Source organism: Mercenaria mercenaria, chromosome 9, assembly GCF_021730395.1.
Source record: "Mercenaria mercenaria strain notata chromosome 9, MADL_Memer_1, whole genome shotgun sequence".
Lineage (NCBI taxonomy): Eukaryota > Metazoa > Mollusca > Bivalvia > Venerida > Veneridae > Mercenaria > Mercenaria mercenaria.
Window position 1 is genome coordinate 36,030,534 of NC_069369.1, and position 17,834 is coordinate 36,048,367.

Sequence of the window (17,834 nt, forward strand, 5' to 3'; positions counted from 1 at the left end):
CTACAATAAAAATCCAGCTCACACTATAAAGACAATGTTTTTTTTTCTCCAACATTCATGAAACCCCATCAGAATGTCTGTTTGCCTAGGGTCTACAACAAAGACACAAGTATCGTTATATCATCTCTTGCTGTATCAGAACTACGTACACTTTGTTTGGCGCGAAGTTTCCTTTTGCTGCATTATGCAGCAACGTTCGTACGTGTCAACTGGAGCCCTCGCACTTACCCTATCAAATTTAATTAGAGTGGCTTTTCGAATATTATGAATTAAGTGGAATTGAAAGATTCAACTGTGGACTTAAGTTTTTTAACCTTGACATGAGCCTTTGTGCATACCCTGTCTCGTTGAGGAGGTTACTGCGTATTTAAGATGGAAATAGATATTAATTATTTAACTTATGACTTTATTTTGTCATATTTATTATTATGATAGAATTGTTTGCAAGGTGATTATTAAACATACAGAGAAGGCTGTAGTGTGTATTTTTATTTCAAGTAATTTCAAATAATAGAGAATAATATATATTATTATTAATATACTAGATTTATATAGCGCCCTTTTCATGATAAACGCGTTCAAAGGCGCTTATACATTTTATCATTTGATCAAAATGTCATCTCTCCGACTGCTTTTGAATATTTTTGGCATCTTCTTCCCTCCGAGTATGTGACGTTTTATGTATACGAATACCAAGCACATAATAATCATGAACACTGTTAACTGAAATGTAAATTTAAAATACTTGTGACAGAACAAGTTAATATATTTGGTAAGCAGATTTTATTGCATTTAAATTAAACTGAATGTCTGGTTTTCAGTCATCGCACTCAGTGACCTCAACATGGTGAATTCTTAACGATTTTATCACAATATAGTAATAATAACTGAATTAAAATGACACAAGAAGAAACAAGTGCAAAGTAGTGTTTCAGATAAAAATGAATTCAAATAATATTGACCGTGTAAACAAGAGCTATCAATGGTACATATGTATGCCACACGAATGTGTCAAAATATTAAACCTGAGAAAAAACTAACACTAATTTATTGCAGTAGTTAATGTTAATTTAACACATTAAAGTTTTTCAGTGTCTTGGACATACAAAATCCCAATACATAATAATAAAGTTCAATAACATCTAAGAATAATGATCGCTACGTAACAGATGTCATTATTTCGGGAGTGGGACAATCCGGAACATCCGACGACCCGTACTATATTTTAGATTACTTTTTTAAAGATTTGCTTCGCTCCTATGCATAAATATTTTTCTTGTGTGATTCTTACGTGCGATAGGGCTTAATATCTCAAATACGAAAAAGAAAATATACGGTTTGAAAGTCCATTACACTAGTATATTTCCGGCCAGTCGAGCACTGGCCGCCTCTTAGCAACATAATGGCCATGTTCTTTTGGCTACTCGGAAGATTCTGCACATACTCTAAGTCAATGGAGTGAAAAAGAGAAGTGTTCTATGTTTAGAACATGTATGGACTGTTCTAAATAAAACCTGGTGCAGAAAGAACAGTCACGTGTTAATATTTTACGACAATGAAAAGCAGGTATTGGTTCCCATCTACTATGGATAATCTCAATAGGACTTAATACCAGTGCAGAACAGTGTACTTTTTTATTCTTTTGACAATGTTTAAGAGACTACTCTAAAACTTTTAAAACAGTCAAAGGAATATGGCCATTCAGACCTTCAAATAAGATACAACTTCCTGAAGTAGATTTGTTAAGTTTACTTGTGGAGAACGATTCAAAATTAAATTACGACGATACTTGGTTGCACCACTCAATGAGTCTGACAGGGGTCATGCGTTTGACATACCTCTAATGAAAAATTAAAATCATTAAGCTTACTATTAAAGCACCCACAAAATTCCTGCTCTGTTCACTGATGGCGTTACCATATCTACACCACATGGCAAAATGTTCGCAGTTGTTGCCAATTATGTTGTATTTTGAATATCCCAGCATTGACTCTGCATTCGAGACGATCTTTGTAGGTGAGAATGGCCTGAAAAAAAAATATATTTCAGCTTTATAAACTTATTAAACGGCAATGACTTGACGTTAGTGGTTATCCTATATTTGCATGTGGGCGTAGCCCGGGCGCTGATAAAGACTACTTAGGGGCACGTCATTGCTGTTTACTGAGTTGTTTATTAAAACACAATTACGGGTATCCGATCGTTTATAGTGACATCACACATCAAAATGGTTGTCCAAAGACCGGTTATTGTGGCAGATTACGGTTATTGACTGGTTACAGGATCATGTCCTAAAAATGCAATTTTGTTACTTTTTATAGTAAGGTATATAATAAATGTGAAGTGTAAGAAGATTCAGTCATAGTCATATCTCAAACAACTTCAAACATTCATAAAAAGTCAAACCGATTCAATAAAATAAGTGTATGTCATATCTAAACAGTACACATTGAAAAGTTACTTAGTTTTAAAACGTTATTAAAGTTTATCACTTTCTATCGAGTTTACAGAAACGAAATATTATCAACTTACTTATAATCCTTGTCCAATTTATTACATATATATTTCCGTGATGATCCAGGGACTTTGTGTAAGTCACCTATTCTTACGGTTGCATCAGCTCCTTTCTGATCCTTTGAACCGTCAAAATGAATAATCTTTCCTCTTCCTGCAAACCATAAATTTGATATTTGATTTATATCAGTTAAGTTGGTCTGCAGTTCGCAGTTCGCAGTTCGCGTTTCGAATTGCGAACTGCAAACTGGTCTGCAGTTCGCGATTCGAATTGCGAACTGTAAACTGGTCTGCACTTTACGACTCAAATGTCAACGTGCAGCCTGATCTACACTGTCCTGCGCATTGCAGACAAGAATGCATTTCACGGTTGGTCTGCAGTTCGCGTTTCGAATTGCGAACTGCAAACTGGTCTGCAGTTCGCGATTCGTGTTGTGAACTGCAAACTAGTCTGCAGTTTACGATTCAAATTTCAACGTGCAGTCTGATCAACACTGTCCTGCGCATTGCAGACAAGAATGCATTTCACAGTTGGTCTGCAGAACGCGTTTCGAATTGCAAACTGCAAACTGGTCTGCAGTTCGCGATTCGTGTTGCGAACTGCAAACTTATCTGCAGTTTACGATTCAAATTTCAAAGTGCAGTCTGATCAGCACTGTCCAGCGCATTGCGGACCAGAATGAATTTAATAATTGGTCTGCAGTTCTCATTTCGCGTTTGCAACTGCGAACTGGTCCGCGGTTCGCGTTCCAAATTGCAAACTGCAATCTTGTCTGCTGATTACAATAAAAATTTCAAAGTGCAGTCTGATCAGCACTTTCTTGCGCATTGCAGACAAGAATGCATTTCACAGTTGGTCTATAGTTCGCAGTTTGTGTTTCCAATTGTGAACTGCAAACTGGTCTGTAGTTCGCAGTTCGCGTTTAGAATTGCGAACGGCAACCCGTATGAAATAAACAGGCGTATTACGGGCGTAAAATACACGTAAAACACACGTAACTATACTTTTAGACCAGGAACTGGGACGTAACTCAAATTTTACAGTTTCCGTCTCAATATTACGTGCGTACAATTTTGCAAATTACGGGCGTAAATTTATTTCCAGGACAAAAATTTAATTTTACGGGCGTACTTTTGTACGCAGATTTTCAAAAACTGTTTTACGGACGTAAAATTGTACTTAGATTTTTCTAGTTTATCTTATTGGTAAAATATTTTCTAAGTACAGAATTACGGACGTAAAATATAACACGTAAAATAGAACTTAGACAAATTTTTGTGCAAACATTTAATAATTTATTTTGCAATAGTAGCATTTAGTATTTTATACAGCTTCACAAAATCATCATTACTAAAAAACATTATTTCATTTAACTGATGAAAAGATAAAATTATATGTAATCAAATTTGAACAAATTTCAAAATTAAATTAACCAAGAAGTTTTGTTCAAAGGAATAAATTTTTATGTAAAATACTGTTCCTTGATTTCACTTTACATGGCTATTCAGAGAAAATAGATCTGAAAATTGTGTATGTAAATAAGATGATGAATAAATAGTTTTTTATATAAAAAGGTGGGTTTAACAAAAAACAAGAGCTGTCAGTAAGACAGCAGTGGCTTGACTTTTCTCAGAGCTTGATTCTGAATTATAGTTTTGCCAAAAACTTTATGAAACTTTGACCAAAATGTTCCAAGTTAAAAAAGGTCATAACTCTGTCAAAATTCAAATCAGAGTTATTGGGATTGTTTCTCCTGGAGAAGACTTCGATAGATTTTAATAACTATTTGAAGTTTTAAGTCGGTAGCTTTGATAGTAACAGGGATATTTGACTTTATCAAAAGTTTTAACCAAAACATTCCAAGTCAAAAGGGGCATAACTCCATCAAAATTCAAATCAGTGTTATGGGCATTGTTTCTCCTGGAGCAGACTTTGATAATAAATATGTATTTTAGGATTCTAGTCAGTAGCTTTGACAGTAACAGAGATATTTGACTTCTGATCAAAAACTTTAACCAAAAAATTAAAGTTAAAAAAGGGCATAACTCTGTCAAAATTCAAATCAGAGTTATAGGGAGTGTTTCTCTTGGTGTAGATTTGATAGTAACTTTTTTAAGTTTCAGTTCAATAGTTTGATAGTAACAGAGATATTTCACTTTATCAAAACCTTTAACCAAGGGTCAGGGACGCCAACGCCAGGGTGAGAGCAATAGCTCTACTTTTTCTTCGAAAAGTCAAGCTAAAAATGGTACTCAAGTAAGTGTGCAGACAGCCTGACATAGACAATTTTTGCAGTTGTGACTAAAAAGAATATTTCTTTTCCAAAAATACATGTAGTCCATGTTTTAAGAGTATTCATCATAGGTTACTGTTCGAATGGAATCAGTCCGATTCAAATGTGTTTGGAAATCTGCACACAAATGAACGCTTTAGGTTGCCTGTTGTTGTATAAGACACAAAAACACAACTTTCAATTATTGAGGCTAGTGGCACTGCAGTAAGTTTTTCACTTTCTTTTACAGCCAGAATACAACTAGGTGAATACTGCTTACAATTCAATTTCTTAACAACGGCAAATACATTTTCATAAAGATTGTCATATACATCCAAAATAAGAAAATCTTTTACACGTCCAAACAATTCAGTACTTTGGTCAAGAATATTATCAAGTTTATAGCAGATAGCAGAATTATCTCTTTTTTTCATTCTTGAATAAGTTGTCCCATATATCAAGTTATCATTAAATTCTAGTCTTTTAAAATATCTGATACTTTCGTTCAAAACAGGATCAAAACCAACAAAGTCACAAACTGCAGCATGTTCCTCATTTGTAAGAACTCTTGTTTTAACAGATCCTAAAACATAGATATTGTCTGTAATTTTCATACCTCTTGTGAGAAGAGTTGGATGTTCAATAGAATTATACAACTTTTCAAGGTCAGTCCCTTTCTTTATTGTTTTAAGTTTCAGTTCAGGCAATTTCTGAAGAAAAGAGACACCAGTAATTATTTGAGTATCAATGTTTTGCGTTCCACGTATCATTTTCAATAAAACACCATTTTTGTCTTCAAATGGAAAGCAACTGTGTGTGAAAAGTGGTCCTAGTTGGCGTACATCATCCACCAAATGCAGCAGCTGATGCATGTTAAGTGTCATAAAACAACGGTCGTACAAATGAGGAAAGTCTCTGACAAATTCTGCTAGCATAAGTTCTGCAGAGACAAGTTCTGTTTCTGTGCAGCCGGACTTTAATAAAATATGTAAAGCATTTACTAAGAGTAAAAAGTGTTGAAATCTATTGGCATCTAAAATACCATTAAGTATTGGTGCGCCATAAAACAACAAGAAAGATCTAAATTCGGAGGCTTTCCAGTACTTTAAATCATTATTAATAGATCTTGGTAACCTTGAAATATTTAGAGTAGGGCAGATGGACAAAAGTCTTCGGTCAGCTTCAAAAACAGAATTGAAAAAACTGAAATGCTTCCCTTTATGCGTGGATGAAAACCACAAAGTTATCATCAGTTTTTGGATACCTAAAAGCACACCATGCATATAATCTATACCTATTCCTTGTACAATATCAAAACGTGGGAAGAAAGAGAGCCATGATGGTCCTTTTATGCCATTTACTGAATATTGTTTTACACCAGATTCTAACTTGTCAAGTGCTTTTCTTGCATCATGAACCACAGATTCTTTTGTGCGCTCAGGGTTTTTAGGATCTTCCTCTTGAAAAGGAAATACATGACAATGACCTTTTCCTACTTTAGCAGTTTCACCCTTTTGTAGGCATTTCCAGCAAGAGTATGACCCATTGAATTGTACACTATTACAGAGTAAACATCGTGCTGGTAAATCAGAAGTGCCACAAAGTAAAAAGGCTCTGCATAAAAACTGGCCACGTTCTTTGCAAGTAATGTTAATGCCTTGCTCAAATTTCTTAAATTTTTGTAAAAAAGGTTGTAAAAATGTTCCCATGAAAGGTTTTTTATTTCCAAACCAAAGACCAGCAAGTATCATGTTCTCTTTCTTCATTCTTAATTTGTATGGTAACTCGTTAATAACAAGAAAAATAGGCCAAACAGAAACATTGCTACTTTTAAATACAGATGCACCATCAGTGTTGAAGGTAAATGAAATATTTTCTTGAAAAGACAGAGGTCCGCCATTTTCATAATATTGTTTGTATAGATTTCCATCATATATATCACTTAATGTAACTTTTTGAGTCCTTGTAAATCTATATTGAATAGAAGTGTAAAAATCTTCCTGTGAAAACAAGCTCTGAAGCTGAGACTCCACAGGCATCTCTAAAAAGTATTCTTTATTTTGCTTCAAAGGCTTGCCACATGTAGAGAAAGGACAGACGTCATTGCAATTGTTTTCATCTCCAAGGAACCCCAGACAATGTTCACAGTAAAAGTGTTTCACAATAGGAGTTTTCAAACTTCTGAAGAATTTTTTAAATTCATGTAAAGTTGTACTCATAATATTTCCATTTGGTAAAACTATTGCAAATATATTTAGAAGTTGCTGAATTCCATCCCCAGCTAAGTTGTGCTTTGTGCAAAATAACGCTAATAGTAACATAATGGCACCAAGGGAAACTGCTGCACCAGGATATAACGGCTGTGATTCAGAGTCTTCAGTTTCACAAAATACGTCATCATCTTCTACACATTCAATATCTGAGTCTATGTCTAACAAATTGTAAATGTCTGTATCAGAAATGCTTGACATATATTCCAAGTCACAATTTGAAATATCTTGTTCACAATTCAAATTTATGTTCTGATCAACCTGTTCCTCTGCAATTTCCAATTCATGATCAAAATCTCTGGCATCAACTTCTCCACCACCAACTGCAGTTGATGGTCCTGGGTAATTTATTCTCACCTGACTTGAAGAGGTCTCTTCCCTTTCCTGAAAAAAATGTAAAAAATAATTAAATATGTATACATGTACATGCTAATGGATAATGCCACTTTTATTTGACAATTTTACGACAAATATATAACATACTAAAACTATCTCTGGCAAGAGCTAAGAGCTTTTATCTTTATTCTAGCACGAAACTGCTGTTATTGTCTTTTCAGGGGTATTTTAACAGGGATAATATATTCATTTACTTGGGTTTTATGCAATAGCAAAATTTAGCGCATGTTCTTTTCGCGTTATAACACCTTCAGAATCCCCCGGGAATCGTTGTTACCCCACCAATCCTTCAGCATTCTGCAGATGTTATAACAAGAAAAACCATGCATTATCCCTACATCTTGACAACAAAATATACACAAATGTGTTCACGAGTATTATAATTTGGCACTAATGACAAAATACAAAACATAAAAAAATCTGGAAAAAAACAGGTCTACATATGTTATGACTTAATGTGATAAATGGATGCCTTTTTTGCTCGACTATTCGCGTTGGCGTGAGCGTCACACAAATGTTAAAGTTTGCGTACCCAAATATTTTCAAAGTCCATTAAGATACTGCTTTCATATTTTGCATATACTTGTTTACCATCATGACCCCAGTCTGTAAAAAGGAGGAGGCAACTCTACCAAGCGTTTTGACTGAATTATGGCCCCTTTTTAATTATTAAAACACAAATTTATATTTTTTTTTTTGAAGAATGGAAAGCTTCATTCATTAATTTTGACTATAATTATTTCAAAATAAAACGGATTAATTATGAACGCTTAACTACTATTTTTCTTAGTTTTGAACATCACGCTGCCGCTTTTGAAATTAGATGTCATTTAAAACAGTACTTATTCATTAAAAAATATTTGAATACTAAAATATGAAAATTGAAAGTACTTCAAAACTGTTTTAATTTTGAAAATCCAGTGAAAAAGTTAAGATTTAAAATTTCCGATCCCATTAAAGCCTCCAGATGAACAGATTTTAATAACTGACCTCACGTCGATTTCATTATTGAGTTTGGCAAACTTCCATTTTATCGGCTGAATAATGCAGTGATTTATTGTAAATTTTTATTGTATGTATTTACACAAAATTTTGTTTTCAGATATTAGTATCGATATCTTAAGTAAATAACATTAAAACTATATAAAATCATGTCTTATTCATTAGGAAATCAATTACCGGACGACTAGAAAATCCCCCTAGGATTTGCTAGGCGTCTGGTAACCGGACGACTAGAACGCAGGCTAGGCGTCCAGTTACCGGACGGCTAGACACTTCCTATTTTCAAACACAACCTATTTTCGACCGCCTAGGACTTTGTATAATAAAAATCTTTACAAGCCAAATTGATCAGTTGTGATTGTTTTACTGTTTACAGCAGAGATAGAACATGTTAGGAACCTATTTGCCTTTAGTTTTGGTACTTAGAAATTTATATAAATTCCATTTATGTAGCAGTACTATGTTTTCATGAGGTGTTTCTTATTATTACTAAAAAACCTGCATCTTTCCTTGTCTACTGTACCTATTCTTGCTTAAGCCAATATCAGTATTTATATAGCATTTATGCTGATAGAAAGTGTTACGACAATAAACCAAAGATTTTGACTTGCATTTGTACAAAACTGCACAGAAAACTTGTTACGCGGTTGAAAACTGGTTGTGCCGGGATACGGAATTATGAGAATAGAACGAGCGTTGATGTTGAAAATAGTTACGTCGTACATGTACTTTATCCGTTGACAGTCCCCGTACATTCGTAGCACTTGAAATCACTGAACTTATTTCAATACTGTTGAAATACAGGCATATGTGCGCCTATACAATCTTAATTTCCGCGATCCACTTGGGAGCCGCCATATTGGTATATCTTAATCTCGTCATTACGGATCTAATTGGAGTACGGAAAAACAACCTCGTCCGTTTCCGTACATACCGCTGGTTCTTACCTCATGTATAATTTGACTAAAAATGAAAAGAACTTACGTTTTCTCCTTTTCTAGTTATATCTGTTGATATAATATTTCCGATATCACTTCCATGGTCTAATATACTGTATATTTCGTTCGGACGCTGAAGGCATTCAGATTCGTCAGAACTTGAAGAATCATGTCCAGATTTTAATAATTCTTCGGAGATATTCTCATCATCTAAATTAAACTTCCTTTTCCCGTATGGACCACGCCTACGTTTTTCCATACTTCCAAATATATTTTTATTCTTTTTTTTTCATAGAAAATTGTCTATCCAAGCTCAGTATTTTCTTTTCCCCCGGCAACACAAATTATATTTCTCCTTGTAATAGATTAATAAACAAACACTCTCAATCTACGTAACATACGTTAAGAAAAAGTGCAAATATTTCATCCGAATGGATTATCCTACAAAACATCTGGCAAAGTTGCATCAAATATATAAAGGGGCGTCATTAAGGGTAATTCGCCTATATCTTTGTGTGTCTTTTTTGTCGGCTGTTTTTAAACTGTCACCGACATTAATTAATAGAACGAACGGGGAATATTATGTAATGTTTATATATTTATATGCACCAACTGCGGTTACAGTTGAGATATGTTTTCAAATTGTAATTATACACATTCGACCTAATAATGTGCGGCTTTTATTAATAACAGATCGTTATCATGTATAAACCCTATTAGAAACCCCTTCCAAGTAGCGGTCATATAGCAAAAACTGATAAGCCTCGTATCCAATAACCATGGTAACCCGGTCAGTGATTGGTCAGTTTGAAAAGCTTTATGCTGAACAAAGACAAATGATGTAAAACGCTGCATCACATTCATGTATAAATTTTATAGGTCTTTGTGGAAACAACCAAAACTGTGTGCAGATTTTAGTCATTTCAAATCTTATCAATATTTTTTATTGTCGGAAAAGCACATTGCCTGATAAGTAAAATGTTCGCGTGTATATACTTTAAAGAGGATGCTAGCTTAAGTGTTGTGAATAAAAATGATTCATCTCTAAAGATTATAACGGACTTTTCTGCTAGAGGTGTCGTGGAGATGACATGGAGGATAGCAGGGAAATCAAAGGAATTGTTTCATGGAACCATTATTAAGGTTGGCGGTGAGTAAATTTCGGAACTTTTTTATCTAGATTTTTACGTTTTATGAGCTTGCATGAGAAACATATTTACAAAACAGCAATTGGCATAAATTTTAAGCTGTATTTATGGTCAACAATTTGCATGGAGGATGAGTCAATTCGACGTTCAGATTATTTTATGATTGTGACGGGCAATTTGTGACCGGAGATATTGCCCACAAGAAAAAACAATTCAATATTTCCTAGGATCGCGTGTTGGACTTTTGAGTGGGAGGATGAGAATTGATACTGATTACTGAACTAAGAAATCATCGAAAGTAGACACATCTATTTTTTTTTAAAGATTCGAAAGCGTTTTTCAAGTAATAGTCATCAAAATATTTTTCTAACATCATCATTTACACACAACTAAGATATTCGAATCATCATGATTGAACATTCATTTTGCAAAAAACAAAAACAAAAAAAAAATGCTGCATTGCGGGGTATGTGCCATTGTGCGCATGCGCGAAGAAATAGATATGTTTCCGGAAGTTACATTAGGAGGCAGTAAACAGTTTTGAGCCGTTAGTGTCGAATTGGCCGGGGTGAAATTTACAAATAAGAGGCAATTTACGGAATGAAGTGCATATTTGAACTTCTAAATTATAATAATTGCTAGAATTGAAGTTTCAGCGGCTAGAATTGAGTTTCACTTATTTAAAAAAAAATCAGTTGAGTATCCTTGATCTTGATAGTATGACGTAATGACTTGCAGGAGCGTATACATGCTTCCTCTGAGCTAGCTTAAAGTGGGGTTGTCATTTTAGCAGGGACCTCAGGAAAACTGGAACAGTGAAGAAACGGTACGGATGGCACATATATTTGAGCTTATTTTCAGATTTTACAGTGTTACTGGAGTATGGAACAGCGTAGCAGTTGGGGCTATAATTTTCAGGAAATTTTCTGCAGCGATTTAAAAATTGGCAAATTTAGCTTTTTTCGTCATCAGTTTCCGCGACCGGGAGAGCACAAAATTCAGGTCTTGTAAACAGAAAACTAGATATTAGAGATGTATTGTAGATGGTTTGTAACGATAGACATACAGTGATGTTAATGTTGCAATATCTTTTATTTCAGGTGTGTGGTTACAGACTTTTGTGTGAGGTTTTGAAAGTTAGGTAGGCGACTCTAGGCTGAGGAGCTCAGAAAACTGTTTACTGCCTCCTTAAGAGCAAATCTTGAAAATTTGTAAGTTCTTCCATGTGTATTTATTTGATGTCTTAGAGGTTTTTCAGTATGATTTGTGAATGAATATGAGTTTTAAAATTAATTTTGAAGCAAAATGAGAGTTTTTAAGAGCAATAACTAAGGGGAGATAACCGCGATTCTGACATGAAAGTCAGTTTTACAGTGTTTTCCGAGCCGATATAATGAAAGATATATCTGTTCTGACACCATTTTACTTAGACATATGCTTACTGTGATATTAAAGTCGTCAAATAAGGCATTTAAATGCAAATTTATTGATTTCTATTAATTCAGTAAGGTTTTTAACAGCAAAATAGCGGCTCGGACTGTGGAACAGACCTCGGGGGTACTTTCGGCAGTATGTCCTCTGAATCAGTGTTTCGTTGTTCGTTTCAGTTTAGAAGTTATGTACATATTGCATATAACATAGATGCCAGTCACAGCACACAAAAGTTTAGAGAATAGACATCTTTTCCCCTAAAATGATAGGTTTTGAAAGGTTTGTCTCAAAAATAACGTTTTTCTCATATTTCATCACTCGCGAAAAGTGATCATATCAAATTGAGGTCTTAACATGGACTCGTGGTCTGATGCAGTCAGTTCTATGGGTTGAAAGTCATGTACATCATAGCTAAATATCACAGTGCAGATAATTATGTTCAAATAGACACCATTTAGTGTCTAGGAATAGACAAATTAGCATGTAGTGGTATTTTGTGAAACGTTACGACGGTGACATATGGTGCTCATGCATGTGCTTGTAGCTTCCTGGAGCAGGTCCAGCACAGTACCAGTGAGTTAAAATTGCTATAATTGTTCAGCCAGCTTGCAGCTGAACATATCTAGATACTAAAAACATTGGTTTGAGACCTCATTTTTGATGCCAATGGGCCCTAAATGAAGCTGTAATGTTACTAGTTAATTTCGGTACGCGTTCCTGGTAGAATTTCTGCATACATGATGTATTTCAGTTGTCAAAATTTTCAACAGCATATGTTGGATATGTATGAAATTGGGTTTCTTTTGGTCTGAATTGATTAAATTACAAAATAAACAGCAAATGTCATACTATTGGGATCACTTTTGTCTCCTTAAGGAGGCAGTAAACAGTTTTGAGCGTTAGTGTCGAATTGGGCCGGGTGAAAATTACAAATAAAGGGAATTTCGGAATGAGTGAATTTTAACTTTTAAATTAATAATTGCTAGAATTTAAGTTTCGCGGCTAGAATTTAGTTTCATTATTTAAAAAAAAAACATTGGTATCCTTTATCTTGAAGTATGACGTAAGACTTGAGGATATCATGCTTCCTCTGAGCTCTTAAGTGGGGGTTTTCTTTTTGCAGGGGCCTCGGAAAAAAGGAAAAGTGAAGAAAAAGGTGGATGGCAAATATTTGAGCTTATTTTAGATTTTAAGTGTTCTGGGGTATGGAACAGGTCGTTTGGGGGGGGAATTTTAGGGAAATTTTTTTGAGCGATTAAAAAAAGGCAAAATTTGTTTTTTCGTTCAGTTTCCGGACCGGGGGGAGCACAAAAATTTGGGCTTGTAAACAGAAAACTAGATATTAGAGATGTATTGAGAGTTTTTAAAGAAGAAATCAGTGATGTTAATGTTGCAAATCTTTATTTTATTTGGTTTTCCTTTTGTGTGAGGTTTGAAAATTAGGTAGGGGACTCTAGGCTGAGGAGCCCGAAAAAGTTTACTGCCTCCTTAAAAGAAATCTTGAAAATTTTTAAGTTTTCCATGTGTATTTTTTTGTGTCTTGAGGTTTTTCTAGATTTGTGAATGAAAAGATTTTAAATTAAATTTTGAAGCAAATGGAAATTTTTAAGAGCAATAATGGGGAGATAACCGCGATTCGACATAAAGTCGTTTTACGTGTTTCCGAGCCGAATAATTTTGAAAGATTAAACTGTTCTGCACCTTTTTTCTTGACATATGTTTGTGATTTAAAGTCGTAAAAAAAGGGATTTAATGCAATTTATTTATTTCTATTAATTCAGTAAAGGTTTTTAAAAAGCAAATGCGGCCGGGCGTGAAAGACCTGGGGGGGACTTTTCGGCAGTTGTCCCTTGAATCAGTGTTTCGTTTTTTCGTTTCAGTTTAGAATTTTTTGTACATATTGCATATAAATAGATGCCAGTCACAGCACACAAATTTAGAGAATAGAATCTTTTTTCCCCAAAAAGGATAGGTTTTTAAGGTTGTTCAAAAAAAACGTTTTTCCATATCATCACTCGCGAAAAGTGACATTTTCAAAATTTGGGGCTTAAAATGGCTTGGGCGATGCAGTCAGTTCTATGGGTTTTAAAGTCATGTAATCATAGCTAAATACACGTGCAGTAAAATGTTCAAATAGACACCCTTTTGTGTCTAGGAATAGACAAATTCATGTTGGGTATTTTTGTGAAACTTCGACGGTGACATATGGTGCTCAGCATGTGCTTGAGTTCCGGAGCAGGGCCAGCACAGTACCAGTGAGTTTAAAAAATTTCATAAATTTCACCCGCTTGGCAGTACATTTAATACTAAAAACATGGTTGAGACCTCTTTTTTTTAAGAATGGGCCCCTAAAAAAAGAGCTGTAAGTTATAGTTAAATTTCGGTACGCGTTCTGGGAGAATTTCTTCCTAAAGATGTATTTCAGTTGTCAAAAATTTCAAAGATATGTGGAATGTATGAAAGGGTTTCTTTTGGGGTTTAATGATTAAATTACAAAATAAACGAAATGCATCTATTGGACATTTTTTTCCCCTTAGGGCGTAAAAAGTTTTGAGCCCTTAGGCATTTGGCCGGGGGGGAAATTTACAATAAGAGGCAATTTACGGAATGAAGTGCATATTTGAACTTCTAAATTATAAAAATGCTAGAATTGAAGTTTCAGCGGCTAGAATTGAGTTTCACTTATTTAAAAAAAATCAGTTGAGTATCCTGATCTTGATAGTATGACGTAATGACTTGCAGGAGCGTATAAGCTTCCTCTGAGCTAGCTTAAAGTGGGGGTTGTCATTTTAGCAGGGACCTCAGGAAAACTGGAACAGTGAAGAAACGTACGGATGGCACATATATTTGAGCTTATTTTCAGATTTAAGTGTTACTGGAGTATGATGAACAGCGTAGCAGTTGGGGCTATATTTTCAGGAATTTTCTGCAGCGATTTAAAAATTGGCAAATTTAGCTTTTTTCGTCATCAGTTCCGCGACCGGGAGAGCACAAATTCGGGGTCTTGTAAACAGAAAATAGATATTAGAGATGTATTGTAGATGGTTTGTAACGAAGACATACAGTGATGTAATTTTGCAATATCTTTTTTCAGGGTGGGTTACAGACTTTGTGTGAGGTTTTAAAAGTTAGGTAGGCGACTCTAGGCTGAGGAGCTCAGAAAACTGTTTACTGCCTCCTTATTATTTTTTTTAGCTCGATCTTAGTATCGGAATAACATGTCGTAAGTTTTAACGTTTTAATGCATTTTCAAAAATGAACATTATCATATGATTTTTATCTTAGAATACACTGTGACTTATTTTCTCGGATATCGATGTCCAGGTAGACATCATCAAATTATACATGTACATAAAATTGTGGAATAGTGCTCGGATATACATGTGGCTGGTATTGGCTATTGCACGAGGTTCTGTCTACTGATAATGTATCTGTAGATCATCTGTTTACCTACAGAGTTTTTGAAATAATGATATAATTTAGTTTAGTCTCTTAATACACATTGAGCACATTTATATCTCATGCATTGTATATTTTCTCTTACAAATAAGATGTTTTAAAAAAATTACCATTTACTTTACGGGGCTCCAGATAATTTTTTTGGCCTATGAGTATTTACTCATATAATATTTGTGAAAGAGTAAAATGGTAAAAGGTGATATTTTGTAATCAACACCGTTTTTTAAAACCCCTTACTGTAACATCCTTATTAATTCCCAAACCCATTTGTTTACATTTTTAACGCATTGAGTATAATATAGTTTTACCTAGTCTAAATAATGAACCTGGGGTAGACCGATTTTACATTTTGTTTATTTTACATTGTCTCCCCAGAGGCGGATATCGACAAGTCAAAAATATCCCGATATTCAACTCTCATGTACAATTATTTGGACTAAGTTTTACCTAGGTGTATAGAGTACCATTTAATGCGAGTGTACGTTCAATTAGGAGAATTAATGCCGATCGACACTCTGTTACGTTAAGCATCCAGACGATTCAGATTTTGTTAATACTAATTAAAAGTCATTGCGTACGTTTCTGCAATATACGTTTTTATAGGCTTAAAAATTATTAGACATGCATATATGCTTTATTTTAAAGCGTAATTTACGCTAATACGCATCTTATCTGGAGCCCTCACAGTTTTAAGTGCAATAAAAAGTAAAGATAATTTACACTGAGCGATTGAAAAGTCTCAGCTATGGAAATGAATAGATCAGCAACTTGAAAGGCATATAAAGCAAATTTCGCCAAAATCATGTGGCAATTGAATAAGATCTTGTTATATGGGTGTATTTAACAGACAGCTGAAGGATAAAAATATACGAGGCGAAAAACTTCCGATCAGATAAATTGGTATTTTTAAGAAAGTGGCTTGTCAGGTTCCGGTAACTGCATCTCTAGACCTGTCTAGAGGTCCAGTTACAAGACTTCTTGACAACCAGTACAGGGCAGGCTATAGGTCCGGTAATTAATAAGATACTTAGAACGGTATTTATAAAGAACTAGGAGATTATTATCAGGTCACACATTAAGTTGATAAAACAGGAATACACATAAGATAACACGGTGACACTAGCTTTTCTCCTCAGTTGCCATTCTGTGTATTTTATACATACAGTTATATTAATACAAATTCAATTTCTTATCCAAGGAATACGAGAGTCGATATGAACTAAGTGTTGCACAGTCAAATTTACAAACAGAGCCGGGACACGAACGATATCATCAGTGGTCATAATAAAAATATTTGCTTTTTAAGTCATCTACTGCATTGGCAGAGGTCTCAGCATACTGGTTCATATTATTGTAGGTTTTTGTCAAGGCCGCTGGTTCGCTTCCCGCTGTGGGCAATCTTTTTTTTAGAATGATTTTTTTATCTTTATAGGTTATCATTAAAAAGACTATGAAAATATTACGAATATTTAATACATTGTATATTTAAAAAAAAGAAGAAAAACAGATCGCCCATAGCGTAGAGCAAACCTGCGATCCTAACAAAAACCGTGTATTCTGAACCAGCGCCTTGCCCTCTCGGCCACCTTTTGGTAAATTTCAATGCTTAACGTCAAGCTCAGATCTCTTATATAAATTCCTTGGACAAGCAAATTGTGTAATGAAATGCTCGGAGTAAGCGGTCTTGTGTATATGGGAGTTTCTTTTAAACATGCTGAAATTGAAACTGAAGTAGTATGAATGAGCTTATAATTATTATTGTTAATTTTATAACCAGAGCTTCATTGCCATAGTCTGTACTGCTGAATACCATATTATAGCACCATATAATATTTGATATTTATTAAATGTTGTTTCATTCCCAGACAAACAAACAAAAAATGCTATTGCTGTTTACAGATAATGAAAATGCACTGGCAAGGTTTGCTACAGCTGCCCACAAGAATGTAGTTAAAGACAAGCTTGAACCTAGGCAGGAGGTACCAGAGGAGCTCTTCTCCTTCCAGTTAAATCCAGGGAAATCTGCTGGGAAAAGAGAAAGAACTGAAACACAACTAATGAAAGAAAGCAAAGAGCAGGAAGCTACTTTAAGTCCTAAGAAAAAGAAACTTAAAGCAAAAAATGAAACAAAAGAAGATTCTATTTCTAAGGAAACCAGCAAAGAGAAAAACAAAAAAAGTCCAAACAAAACTCAGACAGAAGAAAGGACAGGGTTGAGTCCTAAGAAAAAGAAACTTAAAGCAAAAAATTGTCAGAATGAAACAGAGGAAACCAGTGAAAAGAAAAACGAGAACATTCAAAAAAAAACTCAGGCAGGTTCAAAAGGGGAAAAGTGTAGATGGCACTGCACTTCAAATAGGGAGAAGCATGATTCTTGATGGACCATTTTTGATGAAAGCCCCC

General features: G+C 34.5%; 2 protein-coding genes across 5 annotated transcripts in view; both read right to left on the minus strand.

The window, feature by feature from the left end:
* Positions 1–474: 474 nt before the first annotated feature.
* LOC123547959 (phospholipase A and acyltransferase 2-like) overlaps positions 475–17,834 on the minus strand; it is a 113,084-nt gene continuing 95,724 nt past the window's right edge. For all 4 annotated transcript variants that reach the window (XR_008372391.1, XR_008372390.1, XM_053551232.1 and 1 more), the window contains 3 exons: positions 2,533–2,668; positions 1,871–2,027; positions 475–723 (listed from right to left, as the gene is read on the minus strand). Coding sequence is in view for 2 of the 4 variants with exons in the window: in XM_053551232.1 (XP_053407207.1) it covers positions 601–723; positions 1,871–2,027; positions 2,533–2,668 (416 nt within the window). In the remaining 2 variants the exon portion in view is untranslated. The remainder of the gene's footprint in view (positions 724–1,870; positions 2,028–2,532; positions 2,669–17,834) is intronic.
* On the minus strand, positions 3,462–10,263 carry LOC128559474 (uncharacterized). Its single transcript, XM_053551215.1, has 2 exons — positions 9,179–10,263; positions 3,462–7,441 (listed from the first exon to the last, which is right to left on the minus strand). Exon 2 carries the CDS (start codon positions 7,256–7,258, stop codon positions 4,898–4,900), a length of 2,361 nt encoding a protein of 786 aa, XP_053407190.1. The 5' UTR covers positions 7,259–7,441; positions 9,179–10,263; the 3' UTR covers positions 3,462–4,897.